The sequence below is a fragment of the Apostichopus japonicus genome, chromosome 5 (assembly GCF_037975245.1).
Source record: "Apostichopus japonicus isolate 1M-3 chromosome 5, ASM3797524v1, whole genome shotgun sequence".
Classification (NCBI taxonomy): domain Eukaryota; kingdom Metazoa; phylum Echinodermata; class Holothuroidea; order Aspidochirotida; family Stichopodidae; genus Apostichopus; species Apostichopus japonicus.
In genome coordinates this window covers 12,007,079-12,031,851 of record NC_092565.1, presented here as the reverse complement: position 1 = coordinate 12,031,851, position 24,773 = coordinate 12,007,079, and the positions used below count along the sequence as shown (strand labels likewise).

The 24,773-nt window shown below is 35.3% G+C and overlaps 1 protein-coding gene, 1 non-coding gene and 1 pseudogene across 4 annotated transcripts in view; 1 reads left to right on the top strand and 2 right to left on the bottom strand.

Annotated features, from left to right (window-relative positions):
- Nucleotides 1-24,773, bottom strand: part of LOC139967669 (CCA tRNA nucleotidyltransferase 1, mitochondrial-like) — a 74,320-nt gene that overhangs the window by 3,266 nt on the left and 46,281 nt on the right. The window contains exons 7-9 of one of the 3 annotated variants that reach the window (XM_071971656.1): nt 22,557-22,670; nt 18,717-18,769; nt 13,756-13,900 (exon numbers count right to left, since the gene is read on the bottom strand). In XM_071971656.1, the coding sequence (XP_071827757.1) occupies nt 13,771-13,900; nt 18,717-18,769; nt 22,557-22,670 (297 nt within the window). In that variant the 3' untranslated portion in view covers nt 13,756-13,770. Of the gene's footprint in view, nt 1-13,755; nt 13,901-18,716; nt 18,770-22,556; nt 22,671-24,773 lie in introns of those variants that run through there. The other 2 variants (XM_071971658.1, XM_071971659.1) reach the window with 2 other exon arrangements.
- LOC139968273 (U2 spliceosomal RNA) lies at nt 5,615-5,691 on the bottom strand (annotated as a pseudogene).
- Nucleotides 8,220-8,292, top strand: Trnac-aca (transfer RNA cysteine (anticodon ACA)). Its single transcript has one exon. It is a non-coding gene; the product is annotated as a tRNA-Cys (tRNA).

The following is a 24,773-nucleotide window of genomic DNA, read 5'->3' as shown; positions in this document are numbered from 1 at the left end:
TGACCTCATAAATTGAATAAAAACTAACTCATCAATCCTCTGATTACGACATCAATTAAACCACGCCGAAGAAAGCTTCTTTTTTTTTAAATCAAATTATTCTTTTACATTCATCCGACGTTGAGCGTCACGCTTAAGCACGGCGGAGAGGGGAGATGGGAGGAAAGACGGGAGATGGAGGAGGAAGATGGGGGGGGGGGTGGGAGAAACGGGTTAGGAGCCTTCGTGCACCGACCTGTCTGGTAGCCCCCTTCTTAAGTGGTAGGGTTATAACTGTATCGAAAGCAGTGGAGCCTGTTTGACTATTCAAAGAAAATTTTCATTCAAAATAATGAATTTATAATTTGGATTCTTGACTTGATACTACTTTACTCTGGGAACAAATGGGGGAGGTGGGGAGGGGGGGGGGGGGGGTCCCGGACACATCCACACAGCTCTCTGCGAGAGCGTTGCCACTTATATATACACACAAGTCACATGTAACTTTAATTCATAGTCCAAAGTAGCAGGGCATACATTAAGTTATCGATCTTATCAACTTAAACATGTTGTCAGAGGAACGGAGGGCAACGGAAGGAGGTCCAACATTCCTAATTCTTCAAGAGCCATTAGGCCAACAATTATATATACATATATATATATATATGAAATATTTAAACAGGTATAACAATCGTATTCGTTACATACGAATGCGGTGTATATAGGCTCTATGCTTTAATATTCAACCCGTATATATAACGACCGGGTTGATATGAAACAGCTTTTATGGCATCTCATAATTCATGATTAAATTTAAACATTTTGTCAGAGAGCATGGAGGTCCACCGGAGGTACAATAATTTAGAAACAATTAATCTGCTAATGTGTTCTAGATGACGGAACCAATCCCTCTGTTACAGGATACAATACAGATTAACAACGCTGAAGGTCACGATTCAGAGATAAACATTCATATAACATATACGTTTATATATTTATATAATATAGCAACACGATATGTTAACCTTGCTCAAGATGACAGCATCAAATGATTAACACATTTTTTTACAGTCATAATTTTTTTCTTAAAAGTATTAAGATTGAAAATCTGGAATATATTTCCAATCTAAATTTTAATTAAATTTTTTATATACCGGACGTCACAACTTGACATAAGCCTAACCGGCTATTGATTTTATTACTTGAGAGAGGTAATTTATTCGTGTATTCATTCTTGCCAATTATAAATTAAATGTTAGAGTTGTTTTGATAAATACATGCGTTGTTCATTAGCTTATTGATTCCCTAAATTTCCTTTCAAAAATTTCAGAAATTTGAAAAAGAAAAGCAAAAGTCCAATAGTGTGTAATACTACAATGCATTGTATCCAATCAAATTCATTAATTAAAGTCTTGTGAGCCTTAATTTTGGTGACATTGGTGTTCATTAGCTTATTGATTCCCTAAATTTCCTTTCAAAAATTTCAGAAATTTGAAAAAGAAAAGCAAAAGTCCAATAGTGTGTAATACTACAATGCATTGAATCCAATCAAATTCATTTAAAGTCTTGTGAGCCTTAATCTTGGTGACATTTTTTTTTGAGGAGGGCGTGGTAGTGTCATCAATTACGATATTATTTGTATTAATGCTCTTAAGATTTTTTAGAAATGTTTAACTGCTTGAATAACAATATAGTGATAACGTTTTTCTATAGATTCTGTATGCCTAACGAGATATGTATATGTATAAGTACATATCAATACCTAACATATGTGTATGTTTATACATACATGTGTATGTTTATACACGTGTGGCAAAGGACAAGCCTGTTAGAACTGTGCGTAGCATATATAGCCCCTTCATACATGATAGAATGCTGCGAATTGTGGGAACAGAATTACGAGTTACAAAACAGATGGCAAAAGAGACAAGTTTTCACGGATTGGAAGCGATGACAAAACGTTATGTTAACGGTGAATAAATATAGTTTTAAGGCATACCGGGTCATTCCATTACAAATTAGGGATCTAAATATGGAACCATTTGAGTGTTCTCTGTTTTTATACGGTTGCTATACGGTTGCTTTTCATAAATAACAATAATGTGACAATAACAGAAAATGCGTAAGAATACAATAGATACTACAGTAATCAATTGTCTATTATTAAAGTACAAAGGTCAAAGGTCAAACCTAGTTGATAATGATTGTAGGTAGCACGGTAACCGAGAATGTCACAGAGTTGGAACCCAGAGTTCTTGAAACGATATATAGGCTATAATGACATAGTGTAACAGGGTTAAGTATTGTACATCGCAGTGTAGGCCGATTTAGCAATTAATAGTCATTGGCTTATAAAATCAAACACATACTTCTTGTCCCTAACCAAACGCTTTCACCAAAACTGTATTCTAATTCTCTTTGTTGGGTCCCGAATAATTGAATCATAGGTAAATGGCCTCTCTTCTGCTGCAGAGAGGGTTCTTAAAGAGGACCACATCTCCCTCTCTCTCTCCACCTTTCTCTCACTTTTCGGTGAAGAGTTCTTTGAGAGCCTTTTCAAATCTATTGTCAACGAAAATGAACTATTCAGTCAGATAAAGACTTAATCGCTTTATATATTTAAACCTAAACACTTGTTATGAATGAAAGGTATGAAGCAATTTGCCGAAAGTAAATGAAACCGGGTGGAGTTTAGGAAATTGTTGGGATCATTTATCAAAATTCCCTTTTGTTACCGTTAACAATCTCCAACGGCTTACTTTGTTAAATTCTAACGGGTTTATTCTCTGTACCCGTAATTGAGTGTAATTGTGAGGTGTAAAAATCAATAAAAGTTCTCCCTAAGGGACGCCAATTAACCTGTTGAAATCATGTCAGTTTACCAGAACACTGTTCAAGGATTGGCCATTGTCAATGAAGTCTTAAGAGTGAAAGGTTTATTTTGAAAGAAGAAGAAGAAAAAATAAATGAAAGTATAAGAATAAAAACTGACACCGTTGGTTTATCTTCTGCAGGCCTATTGAGATTCGTTTTACCAGGTGAATGAGTTTCACGACATAAGTTCTTTAAAAAAAAAACAGAACAGGTAAAAAAACATGTGTGAGATTGAACGATCGTCCCTACTCGTTTATCTATGGATTCTTCAGATCCGAAAATAATCAAAAAAGAAAAATCGAAAGGGTTCGACTACCTATTGAACACAATTTTTGTTGCCTATTCTGGGATTTTAACACCTTACATCTAATTGGTAATTTAAAAAGCTAAAAATGATTTGAATGAAACGATGAAGAGAACCGTTTAATTGCTTTCTGTCATTTACGCAACTCGTCACACTCTGAGAAATAAAGTTTTGCCGGCCATTGGTTACGTTTTTCGTGTTCGGCGTGTCCTGTTTAAGGAGTACTGATGACGGTATATATATATATATATATATATATATATATATATATATATATATATATATATATATATATATATATATATATATATATATACATATATATATACACACATATATATATATATATTTCTTTTTATCTTTTTCTTTTTAATTTGTTCTGTAATATTATTTATATTTATAAATTGCGGAAAGTCTTTTCTGCGGGTTATAAATTCCATTTTAATTGGTTTGGAAGGGAATGGAGAAGTTCTGGGGGTAGGTTATAAAGACGAGATGAAGTAGTATGGGTGAGGGTATGGAGTAGGATGCAGTTGTGAAGACACTAGCAATGAAGTATGATCGCAACCAGGATGATGCATGCCAGAGAGACAAACATACACAGAGGCAGCTCACTGGGTGTGACGTATACTGATGAGTTCAGAGGGCAGGAAGAGTAGACCTCATTACATCATGCACCCTTCAATGACAATCGCTTACGAATCCTCCTCCCTCCCTCCCACCCTCCCTCCCTCCCTCCCACCCTCCCACCCTCCCACCTTCCCACCCTCCCACCCTCCCCTCCCATCCCGCAATCCCAGCCTCCATCGTCCTTTGTCATAATTTCTCGATACGATGACGTTTCATAAGCCTATACATACACGTGGTGTAATATTTATTTCACTCAGCCAACGATTTACCTAACAGATTTTCTCAATCCTATTAATATTATTAATGTATTAGTGGATTAATATGTCGGGGGGGGGGGGGGGCGGAGAGTCTATGTAATCTAATATACAATCAACTCAATTTCGGTATAATCGGAATGGAATTTTATCCTTCGCAGCACCCCCCACAACCTTCCCTACACCTTGTGGACTACCGTCAGAACGGAAACAGAGTAGAGCGATCTAACTGATGGAAATCGTTGTGTTATATAAATTACTAAAGGGAGAAAGAATGTCATATTTATTACTCTTTTCCAGATGCTGGGGTGGGGGGGGGAGGTGGAGGGTCCTGCTTTTCCAGCTTTGAACCCGGTCCAGTTGTGACTGTTTAATCATCTCTCCCCCCCACTCCCTCCTTCATCTGATCCCCTCTCATAGTCCCTTTTCGCTTATACAACAGTCTTGTATACTTATACTGTAGACCTATACTTAGAACTAACAACAATTTTCATATTAGTTATTATATAAGATGATACTTATATTAGTTATTTTATAGGATTATACAGGATACTTTGATCGTGGTCAGAATTAATTGTAAGGAAAACTATTGATTGAATAGTCTCAACAACCAGTCATTGTATGCAACAATATGTTATATAATTTCTCTCTCTATGAGAAATGGGACTCTCTATTCTTAAAGAAATTCACAAAAAAAAAACAAAACAAAAATTGATCTATAGATAATTTCCCTACCAATAAAATACGTTTCCTTCAAAACAAGACAATCAAATGAGTTTGGGAAAACCTATTGGCATGAAAATCAAAACATCGATTTTTCAACAAATGATAAACAATTTGGCATTTTACTTGATTTATTCTTTTTCCAAAAATATAGGCTAAATGGATCGATAGGCTGAATTAAAATCTCTTGCTATTGTGTTTGATTTTGAATATTCTTTGTAGAGGAGAGGGGCGTGTGACTTTGAATAACTCTGAATAACGATTCTAAGTAACTAAAAATTTTCGTTTTTTTTTTAATCAATCTGAAGTATGTGAATCCTAGCCCTGGCGTTCTGGAAGGGTTCGCTTTCTTTTTTAATTATCTAGAAGAGCTTAGAGGAATCATATACCAAGAAAGGAAACCATAATTAAACCCTTTATTGAGTATTCATAAAAATCATTAAGATCTAATATGATTCTTGTAAAGTCAATACCATCTCGGTCTACTTTTCACTGGCAAATAAATTAATATCCTAACTAGGCTTGTGGTTTTATATCAAATACTTTGTTTATGAATGAATGAATGAATGATGAAATATTGAGTGATGTTATAAATTATATGAGGCCGGTTATGAAATAGATAAAATTAAAGGTAAAAGGAGTAAAAATTCAAAACAGTTATGTCAAGGAAATATACGTGAAAACTATATATGTATACATTTGGTTGAAATGAGACGCGTTTTGGCAGAAATATACGTTTTAAGAAAAAGTCGCCCAGGAGAGAACCTGGGCACGAAAACCAAACTACCGAACGACTGATCCGCTCTCATCCACAGTCCCCTTGCATCGGGACTGTGACTGTGTGATCATCGTCAGGTGTGCATAACCATCCCCCTAGAAATGGAACAGATACTACACATGATCTTAGCCTAAAGGCCGAGAAGCGAATATAATATTAATAATATATGCATTTATATAGCGCTAATTTTGTACAAAACATTCAAAAGCGCTTAACAAGGAAAAAGCCAACCAGTCGGGTCAATCAAAATAAGCAAGCTTAAACAGATACGTTACAAAATATACAACAACAACAAATAAAACGCCGCCCTAAAAAAAATAAAAATAACAACAACAATAACAATAAATAATAATATCGACTAGTTTCAATTTATTCAAGCCATTAGTTTACACTGTGCATGTCCCATTTCTGTATTAGTTTCACACAACATTATATATATATATATTTATATATATGTATATATATATATATATATATATACATATATATATATATATATATATATATATATATATATATATATATATATATATATAATTGAAAACGTAATATATGTACACACACACACAAACATATACATATATATATATGTTAAAATATCCACGAGGTTAACCAAATGAATATTCATGAGTATAGAGATGGCAAATCTCTTTGATTGGATAACAAGATATATAGCTCATCTTAGGTAGATAGTCAGAACCATTTTATTACTCTCTTCGACAGCAGCAATGTAATCTTCATCAGCAAACCAACTCACATAGTCAGATTAACTGAAAGAAAATGCATTCCAAATTTTGTTAAATTGTCAATTTAGATCACATTAACTTCTCCAAAATGAAAACTAGTCTATCGCGATTTTAACGCTCAGATCTGAAAATGAAGTCGACGTTTTATTAAAAGACTCCCTCGGATTTAATCTTGCTAGGTTCCTCTTTGGTAAGGCGACGAGGCGAGGAAGAATTATCAGTAATTACCTCTCAACAACCGCAGAAAATTGTTCGTAAGAACTTCCTTCAAAATGTGGCGGGAGTATTATATGTCCCCTTAAATAACAAGCCAATTGTTGGCTCATTTTCCGTCAAAATAAGACGAAATGAGCCCAAAATCGCCCGCAGACGTAAGCGAGAAGGTTTCCGGTTGGGACTGAAGAAGCTAAAGAGAGCCACGTTTACTGAGACGGATATTGGTTTTTTGAAGCGGCCTGTTTGATTTCAAGATCACTTCGTGGTAACCAGAATCAATTGGTAGGCAATTTTGAGAGAAGGCTATTATCGAGAATTGCGCACAGGAAGGAAGAACAATCGGAAGCGAGGTATGGAGAACTCACCAATTTAGTCCCTTCATTTAAAGTGGTGGTAACCTGTTGAAACCCCCAAAATAGGTCAATAAAACCCCAATTAGTAACCCATGCAGAATATATATGAACAGTCATTTGAACGGCAGACAATCCTAACCGACTTTTTGCTGTTAATATTAGATATTACAATATCTGTAAGATATACATACGTACATCGTATAAGAACATATGAGACATGAGCCTATAACCTGTCTGGATAAACATCGTTTATAAATCATAATCTACAGTAGACGAAAACGTGACCTTTAGTGGGAATGAACAAATGGTCCTTAATTTGGATTGTACAAATTATCGACATAGTATACCGGTATCGAACGCACGCGCAAAGCACACGTATACATATTGCGGAGAGTTATTTTTCAGTACAGTACGTTTCGCAGGTTTTGTGTAGAGAAATCAACACAGTAGACTATAAAACAAATGTCTCTTTAAACAGAAATGTCTCATGAACTTATTTTAAATAAAACAAAAACAAAGACTATGAAATATTATTTTGAGGTATAAATGCTGTATTCTTGTTTCGTTTTTGTGTGGAGGATGTCAAATGATTTTTTTAAATCATTGTACACGCGTGCACATATATAGGTATATTGGGGACAGTATGTATGCACATATAGCTTCATTTGGGTACATACACATATAGTTGGGTTCGTACACATATATTCATTTTGTAAAAAGGTGTATTTATGACTGTAAATACATACACATATATTTCTATCGGGGACTATATATGTATGTATGCACATATAGCTTCATTGGTATACTATGTTCATACATATATATTCATTTTATAAAAAGGTGTATTGATGACTGTATAAACATACACACATATTTCTATCGGGGACTATATATGTATGTATGCACATATAGCTTCATTGGTTACTATGTTCATATTTGTACATATTTTCATGTACAAATGCATGCACATTATATTCATACACATAAAGTGATTTTGATGCCTATATGGATATGCACACATATTTACGCACATAAAGGTATACTTGATGACCTAATAAGCTATATGCACATACGTGCATGTTTATGTGGATGCCTGTATGCACATATATTCATGTACATATAGGTATATTGATGTCTAAGCATATATTCCATTAACATAAAGTCTGTTCAAGGTATCTCTTTCGAGATCCGGCTTTAGGAATCACAAATGATTTTCGAGTTGGTTAGCATCATGTTTGATCTCTAGAGTAAGGCAAAATATGTCACCAGGGACGGAACTGGTATTGTTCGATGCAGGTGTCAGGCGCCTACAGTAAAATTACGACCTTCCTTACCGGTTTCGAACCTCTGGACATACAGTCAGCGTCCATGGCCTAGTTGGTTAGGGTGTCCGCGTACAAAGCGGGAGGCCCGGGTTCGAGTCCCGGTGGAGGCGGGAAGTTTTTTTCACTGTTCTGGATTTTCCTTCTCATTACGTTTTCATTTATATATATATATATATATATATATATATATATATATATATATATATATATCCCCCCCCGCCCCTCGAAGGGGTGTCTGATTATGACACTGCGTTTATATACGGAAAAAAGAAGTTTGCCTTTCAAGGAAATCTTTACCTGAACTTTGTTGATCCGAGTAAGTTCAGTACACAGGGTCAACAAAAAACATGAAGAGAATACCTGTCAACGTTTAGAGAATATGAACAATTGCGCAACATGAACAATATTTTAAAAAGAAATACAAAATGTAAAGTTAAATTCCTGTTTGAAAATTAACTGGAAATATTGTACTTATAACCGTATGTCTAGCCTATAATAATTTCTTTTTTCTTTTTTATGTAACTTTTAAATCTGCCGTGATGAAATCATTAACAGTCTACTATATGCTGCTGCAAGATACGATCGCAAAAATAAGAATTGAAGCCAAGAGAAATCGTCGTAACAAAGGATTTGACGACTGGATTTTTTTCATCTATATATTGATGAAGCAGTCAGTAGATATTGATATTTCAAACGACTCTTTTATGCTACCAAGCTATCCCTTTAAAGGTAATAAGTTTTTCATATTGGCTTAAACGAGTGATTCAAAGACTATTTGGTTTGCCTCTTACCATTTACGGAAAGTGAGAAATGTAAATGGTGCTAATAATTGAAGAATTTCGTTTGTGTGTTCTTTATTAAACACATTTTGAAAATCTACCCTTTAAATTATTTATGCAAATAATATTGCGAAGTAATAACCGATGCCATTTTCCACATCAATATCGAACCGACCGGTACGTGACTGTATATTGCTCGTAAGGAATGATATGTAGTCTAAATCAATATATATATATACATATATATATATATACACACACACACACACACACACATATATATATATATATATATATATATATATATATATATATATATATATATATATATTTATATATATATATATATATACATATATATATATACGCTAGAAACTTTATCCAATAGTTTCTTACCACAGTCACGTGATGATGACGCCGTAAATAAAAGCAGGAATATTGCTAGACTTAAATTGAGAATGTCAGTTTTGATTCATAAAAGTAATTTAAATACGAATAAAACATTTTCTTCAAAGGCAAGGCACCACACTTTGTTTTCTCTAAACGATTTGAATTCATTTTCTTGGTCTGATGCAGACGATATCTTTTGGAAGAAAAACTAAGAAAATGTTTTAATTTACATAAATCGAAAGATGACCATCTGCAAAACAGCTGTTTAGGTCGATGGTAGATTTCATGTATAAGTTTAGACATTCAAAATGTGTTCTATGGTTTATTGGGTAGTTTTGGAAACTGTTTTATTAATGAGCAATATATTTCAAATCGTCTCATAGTCTCATGTAACCCAATTCAAGGCACGCATTATTGAAAGAAAGAAAGTAAGAAACAAATGTTTTCAAACTATACAGTCAAACTAACGCGGGAATAAGTTGAATAATAATTGTCCTATAATACAGTGGACATGCAGGGATTTCTGGCAGACCCAGTAAAACTACTTACCGTACCGTAACTGATATCAGGATGCAACCTTACAGCAGTTGGAATGTTGTCCAAAACAAATATTATATATATATATTAATATTAATAAGTCTATACACACACACACACACACACATATATATATATATATATATATATATATATATATATATATATATATATATATATATATATATATATATATATATACTTGTATTGATACAGAACCCCATGGGGGAAAAACATTAAGATGTCCATCGCAGCTAGCAAAAACGAACATTGGGAAAGCAAAAAAAAAAAATAATGGATAAGAATTAATTTAAAAAAATTAAAATTTCAAATTAAATGTTAACGGTACCGGCATAGGAAGAGAGAGAGAGGGAATAACAAAGACTTTAATTAGGTGTATAGTTACCATAAGATATGCCTTAAATTTAGTTGTAAAACCAACATGGTTATGTCCGGGTGCAGAATGGAGGTTTACCTCACTTATATTTGTTAACACAGTCAATAGCCAACTTATACATTTCACCATATGTAAGCAGCGTGGAGACATTACAGGACGAGACGACCTTTAACCAAAATCGCGATTGGATTCCAAGGAAACATTATGACTTCACGATGACTTAACTACGACCAATAACGGTAATGTAAAACAAAACAAAACCAATTTCTTCTGTCATGTAAATTATTCTCATCGAGTTTACCCAAATGCTTTAATTAATGCAACCAGGCCACCATATTTTGATAAAATCTCCGTTCACCCCCCCCCGCCCCCTCCCCCGAGACTTTAACATCACTTCACATCATTGAAGATTAACATTTAACATTTACTTCTATAAATTTAAAGGGGTTGGAACACTTGTTTTTACCTTTCTACTGTATATTTTCAGTTAAAATGTTTTAAAAAAAATACCCAAAAGGAAACGAACATGAAGAAGTAATTAATGATCGAAAAACCGTAAATATTACACAAATGTGTCTTCGGTTTGAAGTCTAGATGTGTAATGTAATAAGAGATTATTTCAGAGACTTGGAAAGGGAGCTTATTATTAACCTTAAAATACAAACTTCTTTTAATTTAATACGAAACACAGACACACACTACCGTATGAGCAGACACAACGCTTGGTAATACATTGTTGCATTCACGACAGTACTGGTGTAAGTATGTAGTTTTAAAAAACAATTAATTAACCAAATGTGTTTGGTTAAAGTTCTGTTCTTACTTTAATATTGTATAGTTTAAATATTTTTATACACATATAGCGTACCATATCTTATCACTTTTCTCTAATTCCCCCCCCCCCAACCCCATCTTTCCTTTTGCTAAATTTATGTCCATCAACCAGAAAAGAATATACCGACCAGTCACCAGTTTTGATGATATAAATCCTTCATCTTCAAAACTAGTCCCCCCCCCCCCGACCCCTCTTTTTGCTTGGTTAGTGATTGCTTTCGTTTGATATTAGAATATTCATCACCTTTTATGTAATATAGTAACACAGAGACCTCGTCTTCACGAATTCTTTTACGCAAGGCTCTGAAGAACCCACAGCCATCCTCTTCCTGATTCAGTATAGGGTATATATAAACATCGTTCGACAAAATTGCTAGCAACTGTCATTTCTTCTGACAAGTCTAAATTTTACCCATAGACGGTAGTATTTCTTGTGCTTTAAGGTAATTTTAGCAACCATTATATCAGTTTTCTCGATAATTTCCTCTTTTGCGAAATATTATTCTCTTTTTCCTTCTTCTGAAACCGCGTAATTCATTCGGGTTTTATTGAATTGAGTGGTAAAAGAGCTGCGCAAATGGCGGAATTAAGGCGAACTAATTGAAAGAACGGAGAGTTTGACTGCTCTCAAATTGATCGTAACGAACAGGTGGAACAACACGATAGGTTGAACAATCTCTCTCCCCCCTCTGCCATGTTTCGCTTACAGACAAAAAATATATCCAGCGTCGAACATGGCGGCGATACGCGTTGATCAGCTCAACTTGGTTAATGTCATATTTAAATATGTAATGGTCTGAAAAAAAGGGCTACAGTTTACGGTCTTGTTGTTACAGTCGGAGTTGCTTTGCATGATTGGCTCGCCATAAATATCGCCTTTTATTTTTGAGGAAGAATGTCGACCGTGAAATATATGTTTTAGTGGGTAAAGCGGATATGTATTTTGAGGTTGATAGTTTGTCTGTGTGAGTGTGTTAGTTTGTCTGTGTGAGTGTGTTTGCATTAAAGTATAGGGGCCTATATAATATGGTAGTTTTCAGTGGACACGTGAGGACTCATATCAGTGAAATTGTGACGTAATGAAATGTCCTCTCTTGCATGCACTTAATGCAACATAAATTGTATTGTCAATGTTGACCCTATATTTTGCATATAATATACCTTTCGCGGAAGTGGTTATTGTTTTTAATTGCCACTAATTACAAGTCAATGAAGCCATTTGGAGTGAGTGGTTACTACACTGATAGCCTCTTGTGTTAAACAAAACTTATTGAGTAATCAGGAAGGAATTGTTCAAGTTTTTAGACATCTTTTGGAAAATTTCAAAAACTTTTACTTCTCTTCATTACTTGAAATGAAACTTGACCATGAACTCCTACTTGTTTCTCAGTCTCTCTCTCTTTTTCAAGATAGAGATAGAGATAGAGAGGGGTGGGGGAGGGGGAGGTGGGGGAGGGGGGAGGTGGGGGAGAAAACCAAATAATATCGTACATGAAACAGATCTCCCTTACAGCAGTTGGTCAATAAATATGATTTACAACAATGGCCAATATGCCAATGCTATACCATCACTCAAGCACTACACATAGACAGTGCTGTTTACGATATCTTGACCCCATTATCCAGCTTGAAAAAAAAAAAATGAATGCCGTTTCCATGCTAGTGACTTCGATTCATGGAAGATTTATATCGAATATAGTATCAACGCAAAGTTAATGATTTGAGGTTAAATTCTTATACGAGGTTGGAGTCTGGTCTGGGTTTTAGAAATACATGTTACATGTTACAATTTATTTTAAAGCATGTAACCTTTGACTATTACCCGATACTCGCCCAACCCCTAACCGTTCAGAGATGGGGAGGGGGGAATTTGGTGTATTCAGGAAAACGTTTCATTGGACTAATATTTTATTTTTTCATACCGAAAGTAGTAGTCTAAACAATTTTAACCCTAACTCCCTCCCTCCCCAACCCCCCCCCCCCTTCAACATTGCCCATATATCTCCATAACAGGAGACCACAGCCCAGAATCTGCTTGCCCAGGCATCCGAATCCTTGGTATATCGTAGCCTACCCAGCGACGTCACTGAAAGAATGTGATGTTTGTGAGACATTATCACAATGTTTGGTGATGATACTGAGTGAGGTAAATCTTGTTCCTTCACTATCTCCATTCCCTCCTTTCCATGCAATTTGTTTCTATTTTTATTATAGTTTATAATATGCCCATCTATGCGTGTCCGATACCCCTGTTCCCCATGCATTAACCATGCAACTATCACTCAAGTTTAGACCTGTAACCGGAATTATTCTGCAAATCTACCTCCTCTGTCAAATTGTCTCTTAAGAGCCTCCGTATATCAAAACTAGCACTTTATACATGACATTTTTAGAATTCATTTAATTAATAATTACTCTAAGAATTATGAATCATCTATAAATAACGAGTATATCAAACTGTTCTTGTCTTACGCAGCAGTACTCTCAAATAACCACGGAAACGCAATACCGAATCATATACCCCGCGTATATACCTTCTCAGCACCCGTACAATTATTAGTGGTTATCGATTCCAATAGTTTGACACAAGAGCACCATTTATGCAATGTTAAAGCACATTATTAAATTATATACGGAGATTTCACAGTTGTTTAGTCTGCTATAGCATATATGCCCTTCAATTTAACCTTTTTCTCTTCAATTTGTTCTTGTTTTTTTTTTATTCTTTTCTCTTCTTCTTCTTCTTCATCTTCTTCTCCTATTTGTTTTCTTTGTAATACTCTTTCCGTTTTAGGTAAGAGAGGAAAAAAGAAAAGAAAAGAAAAAAAAATAAAGAAGGAAGAAATCCTTACCCTTTTAAACGATTGAAGTCTATCGTGTCTCAAATTGTCTAATTACTCCACATTGTATGTTTTTTAAAAATCTAAAACGGAACGTTACATATAGTCCCACCTGGCCAGGTGTCATCAAATTTTTTAGTAAGTATTGCCTTAGTAAATCGATTCCACAACCGTTCTCTGTTGCAACTCTTCAACAAAATGCGTGTCGTGGCAACAGCCAGAAAGAGAAAAAACTCTTAAACCATCCGCCTGCGTATTAATTTCGATTTAAATCACTGGAAATAGAATTATTTCTCTCACATTTGTTCAAGGAGACAGAAAGTTATCTCTGTTCTTGTATTTTTTCCACTACATTTCAAATAAAATCAGCATTTTTGTCTGAATAAATAGGACAGAAAATTCAACGATTTTGGAATGGATTATTTAAATTTTGGCTTTTAAGGGAAACGGCGAAGAACTAGTTAAATCATTGATGCTCCATAATTTTTAGATTTCTGGCGTCTTGTTATAACGGGTGTATGTTTATATATATATATATATATATATATATATATATATATATATATATATATATATATATATATATATGTATATGTATATATATATATATATATATATATATATATATATATATATATATATCGTCCTCGATACTGCAGATGGTCGTGTATGTAATATCTTCAAGTCAAATGATAAAAAACTTTCAATCAAATATTGACTATTTTACATTTTTTTCTGTTTTGTTCATGATGGAACAAAATTTTGAAAATGTAGCAATTTCAAATAACTGTCAAGTCAATGACTGCTTCCATGCATAATTTTTATTAAATTCGTAAATAAAGGCGTCATCAATAAATGGCTCGTTAATGGTTTACCAATAATATCCAATGAAGTGCATCATTACTATCCAGCTCACGGTTAACGTTCAACCTAAATTAAGAAATAATAATTTTTGTCATATTATTTCGTTGTGCTTGTAATTCTACGCAATCGAAACAATAATACCACACAGCTGGCGGCAAACATGTGTGACCCGTCCTGTCGTAAGGTCCTTTGCCTTTCTTAAACAATTACAAAATCTCCATTCTGATTGGACGAAAAAAATTCTCTGTAGGCAGATGCATGATCAATTGAGAAATATCGATTTTGGCGCCTTTTCTTGTGTCGTTGTGTGCACCATACGTCATACTCCTGCTGAAAAGGTGTGTATGGTTGGTGGAGGGTTCATCCTATAAATGGAAGTAACCTTATATGGGGGAAAGCCGTATACTGTTCGTTTATAGAATATAAGTATACATGTTGTTACTGCATATCGTAATTTAACACGAAACGCTCTTATTCTTCATGTTTAAAAGTTTCAAAAGAATCAAGAACTAATTCGTTCATTCTCTAAAAAAAAAAAAAAAGTCATGTTTCTTTTTATACCTTAAAATTGTTTGAGGCTTACACAAAATGTCCACTCTTGAGTGTTTGCATTAAACAGGAACACAAAAGTAAAACTTTTCCTGAATCTTAACTAGTTAATGTTGATTATGAACGGTTATGAAATGATCGTGTGTGTGGAGAACCCTAAACAGTCCTCTCTAGTGACAAACCCATGCCGAGGAAATAAATATCACTATGGAAAAAAAAGAAGACTAGTCCTATTTGTAAAATCCACAAGCGAGGAAAATAACGTGCAGATAGCCTAACATAGCATACATATTTGAGCCTATATGTATACGTTTATATGATCTACGAAGAGTGGATTGTGTTTACAACGAAATGAAACGAAAAGAGAAATTATTGTTTTTTTGATCTATGACAGCCAATTTAATTATCTGTCAGGTAAAGGTTTCCACGTAAAAGTATACAAGTCCTGGCAGTAGATTGCTTCTACGTGGCGTGGGTATAGGCCTATCTTTCATTTTATCTATTTGTTTGAGTAACGTGGAATCTTACGGTAGACACAATATACTTACAGCCTATAATACCCTCCTCCCTGCCTGTGTGCGACTTTCTTTTAACGTAGTAATAATGTCATCATTGAATTTCCGAGGGTTGTTAAAATAATACCAAGCAGTGATTTAAGGTTCATTTCAGGCGATAAAATGAAAGATGAATGATGTTTTTCTGGCGCTATTTCCGCAATTGTTTATAGTTTGGGTGAATCGCGACACGGCCAGGCCGTGTAAACACGCGTCAATCTCTTCGGTAGTCATGGGATCAAGCGGCAGGACAATTTGTTTTTATTTGCCCCGTATAAAACGCTAATTTGTCACCAGTTAACAGGGCTGAGGTAAACGCCGACTGGTGACGGAATAGCATGTATATGTATATATCGCGAACTGATTGATGAGCGTATAGTGCGCCCTCTCTTTAAAACCTAGTCAACTAGTTTTAAACTGGCATATACTTGTATATCAACGAGTGTAAAGGCTATAGCGTGTTTCTTGTAAACTTATTTGGAGAGAAACAAATTATTAATGGACTTAGTTTTAAAGGGTTAACGACAACTTAAGTTATGAAAGCGCCTGCAGATTTAAAAGACAAATGAAATTATCAGAAATGAAGCTAGAATATTTCATTAGAAAATGAAGTTAAATAGAACCACTGTTCACTTGCATTAATTATAGTATCTTCTTCTTTCCGTTTGATTATAGTTTTACCAAACCTTCAGAGTTTGACTCAATATAAAGTTATTATTAGTCAATCTATATCATGCGTTCCTACATTTATCATTAAGGTGATCACTAATGAGCACATAATAAAGATTTCAGTCGGTTCTTAACAATACGCCACCCAGACACTTTGCATAGTGGTATTAATCACATTAATCACATATACAAGAGCAAATATAAAAATTAAAAGATTTGTGCTGGAGTCTCTAAGTCGAGTCAAGAATATTCCATTATATTAAAAAAAAACATCGCCTAATCCAATGAATGGGAGGATCCAACCCATCACCATTCGTCTATACAAATAACTTATCGACCTATTTTCTTTTATGATGACCAGCTCTTACAAATAAATGTCGTTATTTTTAATAAATTGCTTCATACACAAGCACAATACACATAATATGATACATATAATATGATATGACGTGTCTATGCTTGTGTTTAAGTCACTAGCAAGACACTACAAAACCACTATACATATGTAGGTTCAGTTTCAAATCTTGATCGTTCATTCCCAGCATTTTCCCTTCTTTTTTATTCTTTAGAAGAGTTAGCATTGCAAATGTTGTCGAAAAGATGTTGCAGTCACCGCATTACATATAAGCCAAATACCAAAATTTGCTCCAGTCATAAAAAATAAGAAAAAAAGTAAGAAATATATTGGCTACTTTCACTTTGAAAATATGAAACGCAAACGACAGGAATGTAGGACTATTAATTTTAACCACCATGGCATCTCACAATGACAAAATGATATGTGATTTTGATATCTCTTTGATATAAACCAAACAGAATTCGAATATTTCATCACATTTTTAGATGGATTTGTTTCACCACAAGCAAAACCAATCACATTGGGTATACAGTAAAAAGGTAACCACTACGTGGGCAAAGTGTTCGTTTCCCTTTCGCACCCCCCCCCCCCCTAATTGTATCATGTCCACTGCACTCAAGTTGAGTCTTTAAAAGATTGGCCGTACGTTTCATTAATGTGTGTTGGTAATATTACAACAATCTTTAATCCCTCAATCCACAACCTTAACTATCCATTATCGAGTTTGTTTACATTCTGTCGGTATTGCTTCTCAAATATCAAATTGCTACCAACTGGTTTAAGGAACCCGAAAAGGAAAGTAGGCCTATATTTGGAGGATTTAGTCCTTTAAGTTATTCTTAGAAGATGAAGCGCATTTTTTTTTCAGGCTGTTATCGTGATTGAACTTGAAGTTCTCTGCATCATGATTCTTTTAATTTGATCCCATTTCATAAATTAAAATTGTCCAGTAAAAGATTCTTTAGTGGTGTCATGAATAATTTTCCACAAAATAGAGAGAGGGGGAGACAGACAGATAGAGAGGAAAGAACAAAAGTGCGCGCACCTCTTCCAAATAGCTTACGCAGTAAAATAGGACTAAGTTGTTTTAAGTGAGGCGTTAAATTTTGACATTTGATATATGTTTCTATATATACACGGCTTGATTTGGTACCATTCTTTGTACGATAGCCCACAAATGTTGTTTTAAACCCCTCCCTACCACCCACAATGACACACAAACAAAAAAACCATGCTAATCACCAAATTATTTGTGTTTGTACCCGGCGTGCGGCTCGTAATGCACAACATTATTGCAAAATGGCCCCGTAAATATATACCTCCAAAAAATAAGAGGGGGAACAGAAATGAATTATGGATTAGGGGACGATCGTTAAGCTGTCATCTAGATCACGCGAAAAATTCGTTGGGTCAAATCTGTTAATATTGTAAAATCCGTGTTGTGGTTCAGGTGCGCGGCGATACTTAAAATGACGGAAGCTTCGAACAGCCTGAATGGAGGTGTCGTCTGCAGCTCACCATGACACGCTTGCTTGATTAACAATTCCATCTATGGCAACTGTTTTTTCATCCTTTTTATACCAGTCGGTTTAATCTTTACCGGGGAAACACTTTAAGAGAGGGGCGAAAACAGGGAGATGCAACATACGTCATTGATATATATATATATGCGTGTGTGTGTGTGTGTGTATTAATACCAATTTGTTTTTGTATGTATAGGGTAACATTTCGAAAGGGAAAGAGACAGTAAAAAAATTGCTCACCTCCGGTTACCCGTTCTTTCAATAGTCATCGTCTTTCTACGTTTTTTGTGCATCTGTAATTAAGATAAGATATAAACGTCTGCATTATTCCTTCAAAAATTTTCATTTCATTTCAATTTTGTTTTGCTTTGATCTTGATAACTTGTTCTTTGTCATTCTATCTCATAAGTTCAATGTAGGTAATAGCTAAACTAGTTAAGCCTGAATGAAAACTTTTTAATAGTACTTTGTCTTTATAAAATTTTGGAGGTCTTGCATGATGAGCTATTCATGCTCAATATTGCACGGTATATGAGTGACCATATGTTGACATCCAATTAGGACCGTTAGAATCGTCCAGTGGTTAATGATAATTAACCCGCAAAATACAAAACAACACGTCACCAAATATTGTACATGCATGGATATACAAGTTCAGAGAAAATGACATTTGAAAACTTGCCGCAATTCTCCAAAAATTTTAAGCAGTACCAAGATGCTTGATACTGCCATTTGGTTAAAGAAAACAACTGATAGGGTAGGTTTATCGATTGTAATCTCATTTTGTGGAATAATTAGTAGATTTGCTAAGAATCCCGAAAAATGACATTTATTTTCTATAGACAAACCAAACTCGTTGTTCCGCAAAGTATAACCGTATTTTCTCACCACCCCCACCAAACCCCACCCCACATCCACCCGTTAATGGTTAAACCGACAATAACAGCCAGTATACTCCCCGATCCTTATATGCAAAATACAGGTTAAGCTTATAGGCATATACTGTTTGTTGTTATGTGTCATCTAGGGAAGTTATGCGAAGCGTTGTTGGATGTTGTTGTTGTTGTTTGTGTTTAAATAGACGATCTCTGTTTAGCTCATAAACCAATGGTGTACGTCCATGCTTAATTAAATAGTGGCTGTCATGAAATGCAACGATCTTAACCTTGTTTATGTGGCGGTATATGACTGCTTACAAACACACCCCAACCCACACCTGCTTTAAGTCAGTTTTAAACCGTTTTAACATGATAAATGAGAAGCATCACCAAGGCACACACAAGAGTCCGTATCGGTTTTTTTTTTATTCTGCCGTTATACTGAGACAGCCCCCTGTAGGTAGTTTATTGGTGTTGTTTCAACTCAGCTTCATTTAACCAAAAAATCGTAGAGCCATCTATAATCTACGACCCAGAAATATCGCTTGACAACCTTTGTTTTGAACCAATATCGCCGTTATTTATAAATTATCCATATTTGATGGCTTTTTAAATGGTGTGAGGTTCAATTTAGCGTAACCAAGTATTTACCTCCACCCAATATACAGATGACGCTGTGCGGGTGGTAAATACTAGTTGACCTCGTAATATCAGTTGTGAACTGCGAACGATCGTTTGTACCAAACATTGAGAAATGACGGGAAGTTTGGTATGAAATGTATATCTTACCAGTAACGTATTTATTTAGAAAGAAAAGGTAATTTGTGAGAAAACGAATGTCAAAGCGGCTTCATTGTTATGTTTCCTTTAGATATTAACCCCTAAATAGTTTTGACGATTTGTCATTTTGATTAATACGTGCCCTCTGTCTGCAGAAAAAAATTCTTTCTAGGAAGAGGCACAAGTTTATAAACCTAATTATTAAAGGTGATAGTTGGTGCTGCTTAGAAAGAGGGCTTTTGCTGGGAGGTTATATCGAAATAATATTACTAAAAGTACGCCATCATATATGGTTTTTGGGTCGATGCCAAGGTGACTAACTTATTCTTACCTGCCGACATGGATTTCAAGTACAACAACATGGGATTACATATAATAAAGAAAAACCTGCTTTCTTGCAACAAATTGACATGTTAATGACACTATCTTATGACGTCATACATAGAGAAAGCCTAACGACATTTTCTTCACATTTGACTCTAGGAAAAGAATATAAGACTTTATGATTAATATAATATATAAGAACTATATATATAACTATATATGTAAATATTATATATAACTATATATATAACTATATATAACACTATAGCAAAAACATAGCAAAACGGTGGTAACCAAAACAACAAATACACACGAGACCCAGCAACAGCAACAAACAGCAGCGAATAAAAAAGACCATTCTTACAGTGTCAGAACCAGCTAGAATTGAGAGCAGCAGAAACAACGGTACGAGTTGTACAACAAGAGTATACAACTGAAGCAACACCTAAGACATTGGCATTAAGCCCAATGCACCATCAGTAACACCATCAGTAAAACCAATACACCTACAGTAAAAGTGAAAACAATGCCACAGAAATATTACATGTCGACGTTTACTATACGTGTACAGAAATAACAGTACTGCACAATACCACAGCGGATAATATCAAGACCATTGATGATTACAAAGCCACTACACCAACCTCCGGTAACATTAACCAGAGACAGAAATGCAACGTCATATGTGTCAACATTAACCGCTAGAACAGGATCAACAGTTTTACAACAAGAACGCAACCAACGGAAGCAACGGAAACATTTTCTTAAAGCTGCCCTCTCTTTGCAGGAACGTGAGAAATGGTGACCAAACAACAAAGATTGCTACTGAGAGCGATAAAGAAACGTACTGCAGAGTGGTTACAACGATAAACAACAACAATTTAAAGCAAAAGCAATATTAACGTTGCAGTAATAGTACTAATATGTACAACAACACAGCAATAAAAAAAGTAGCATTGAAAACTACAAAGAAGAAAACAATGGCCGTTGTAGCATTTACAACAGTAATAGCTATAAAGTTAGCAACAACAGTAAACAACCGTAACAATATAATAACAATAAGTAACAGCAATACAACAACAGTAACATTAAACAGCGACACTAGTACCAAACTGTTGTTAAAGTTTGTCCGTGATATTATAGTAGAATATGACCGTAAATATTGTTGAAATTAAAAGCTATTGTTGTTGATTACAAATGTCATACTGTCTGATTGTGCTGGACGAAGACAATGGAAGTATGTCAATTGTAATCCATACATGGATATGCATATGCATATCAGGAAGTGACGTCAGTTGTGTTATTCATCGAATGGCAAGTATTTACCCCAAAAAGGTTTAACTATTCTTATTATATAGAATATAAATTACGCAAAAAATGGTGCTTATATAGATGCTCGAGAATTGAAGTTTCTCACGAACATAAGCACAAAATTTGAGAATAACCCGTAAATATTGCGATGACCTTTGCCCCTTGGTTGAAGACAGTGTAGCGAATTGTTCGTTGAACGTGCTATGTGTAGGCAGAGGTGACATTCAATCTTAATATACTGCCCAGTTTATATATTTGTGTTAAGGAATAATATTGATAACAAATGGCTTTTAACAACAAATAAAAGAAAATACCAAAAAGCAAAAAAAAAAAGCCGGGACTGAAAAAGAGGGCGAGAAGGTGAAAATAGGAGAAACGACCCCTTTTAGAAATGTTTGGGTGTCTTGATCGCATGCTATTAATCTCTGTCTGTCTGGACTCGCTTTTTGTCACAAAAGGAGAAAATCTTTGGATGGCATGTACGCATACATTGTGATCGGCAGACTTTTATGAGGACAAGAAGAATCGCAGTCCATTACCTATCAAAAATAAACTAAAAGCAAGTGAATACACATGACACGAGTTCAACATGCGTGGATATTCATATACAAGTTATTAGATCAACCATCGCTAAAAAAAAACGAAGTTAACATGACCCCATGCTATATCGTATCTGCTTGATGATGAACAGATAACGATCGGCACGAATTGAATGTATATTCATGTGGAGATTATTCATATGAAGGGTAACGAAACAGAAGTGACTATTTTATTCATAAAAATTTACCAAATGTAGTCTTCCGGTATAGGAGCCTGTAAACGGTATGTGGAACTTGATACACTGTTGTAATGACGTCATCGTTTCCATTGGCCAGTATGACGTCATACCCGGGATACGAAGCTGCAAGTGATATTGAAAAGCAACGTTAATTATATTGACGTTATTGTCCCGTTGATATATGACGTCACAACCGGTATGCGAATTTGCTAATGATCGAGGCAAAGCAAAGTTGTTCTGACGAGGCGATTATCTTCACACTGGAAGCCATTTACGGTTAATTGCACTGTCGGAATTTCGTCATAGCTACATTACCACACTAAGATACTCTAATTATATATCTTTGCGTATATGTCGAAAGAGATAGCGGCCCAGACACCCCCTTCCCTGCCCCTATCCCCAAACAAATCACCATTCAGCAATAGGCCTAGTTTCATTTATATAAATATAAGTAATATTATAATGTTGCAATTATGTCCATTTCACATTGTTGCATATATACACACGCTGAGAGACACGCATTCTACTATTTCATTATACAGGCGCGTATCCAGGATTTTCTAACCCGGGGGGCGCGAATTACTATCTAAGCGGAGCGCCACCATCGGTTGGCGCGGAGCGTACAAGAAAATTTCTGGTTTTGATACCCCCCAGATCACCGGAAATGACACTTCTCAGGCTTGAAAATGACCAACCAAATGTACACTTTTGCCTGAGAACCAAGTATTTCTCAATTTTTTTTCCATCCATAACCTTTTTGAAGATTGTCACCAGTCACACATCATGTTCGACCTCATTGCATGTCCTATGGATCATTGCTTTTGTAGGCGATTCTACGTCACGGCCCACAATATCCGAAAGCCCCACTTTTGAAGGTTTTAAGCCCATTATTTGTTGAGAATTTGAAAATTCACATTTCTCGTGAATAAAAATCACTTCAAAACATACCCATAATGTTGCACAAAATTCAATCTATGGACAACCAATAGGGAAAAACCTCCTTCAACCCCTAATAGACAGGTACAAATTGCACGAGTAGAGGAAAGTATGATGAAGAATGTTGGTCAGGAAATTTTCGAAAATTCAGACACAGTTAATTTATTGGTGTACAAATATTAAAACCTCTTATTATGGCTATTATAAAACTTGGTTGAAGGAAATGAAAAATAGCAGATATTTCCGATATCAGGTATATCGAAACCGAACACTACACACATAGGCGTAGGTCCCGTAGGAGGCGGGGCTGCAGCCTCCACCCCCCGCCCCGCAACCAATTTTTTTCCCATTTTTTTTCGGGCACCTACCGTACTGAGAGAAAAATAAATAGCAATGAATAGCTTAAAAATGATATCCTTGGTAATTAAAATAAAGTTCTAAGATTGGCCGACATTACTACTGTAAAAGAGAGTTTGACATAAATGGATCTGTATGCTTTTTCTCCATCTACATAAGACATTTGGTTGTTTACATTAGCATCCGGCGGTATACTGTGCTACTTTCACGGACCGTAAGGTACACGATGCCATGCAATGTAATGACCGATGCTTGCTTATATGATATTGGCATCGATATGTTGAACGCGCGCTTCTTGCGCGAAAAATTTTGGCTTTTTTTTTCGGGCAAGTCGTTACAGCCCCAAATCCAATTGGGCTACGCCTTCGACTACACACATAGACAGTTTTTGAGGCTGTTCATCGTGGAACAGGCATTTCAATGCTCACTGATATGATGTTATATCTGCTCTTTGCTTTACAAATTCGAACAGGCGTGTAGCGAGTAATTGCCAAGGGAGGGCGAAGCCTGTATGCAAACTATCTAAGCGAAGCGCCACCATGAGTTGGCGCGAAGCGTACAAGAAAAATTTTGGCCGAAAATGCCTCCCAGATCGCGGGAAATGACACTTCCCAGGCCTTGTAAGTTGCACCTAAGCATTGTCTATTTTGAAATTACTAGCGATGTCATAAAGAAAATTTGCTCGGGGGGGGGGGGGCGGTCGCCCCCTTCCCGAAATGCGTCATGTTCCCGACGACCCCGTCGAGTTCAAGACCAGCCACAGTTGGTTCCATATAGCACAATTGTACAATTGTTTAAGGTGTCCATACACACACACGCGTTATGATAGACCATATATAGTATTTATATAGATACATTAGTGAGAGAGGGAAAAAACGTCAAAAATGGAGTTGTTGGTGTAAGGGGTAGGGTGAGGCGCACACCCCCTCCGTA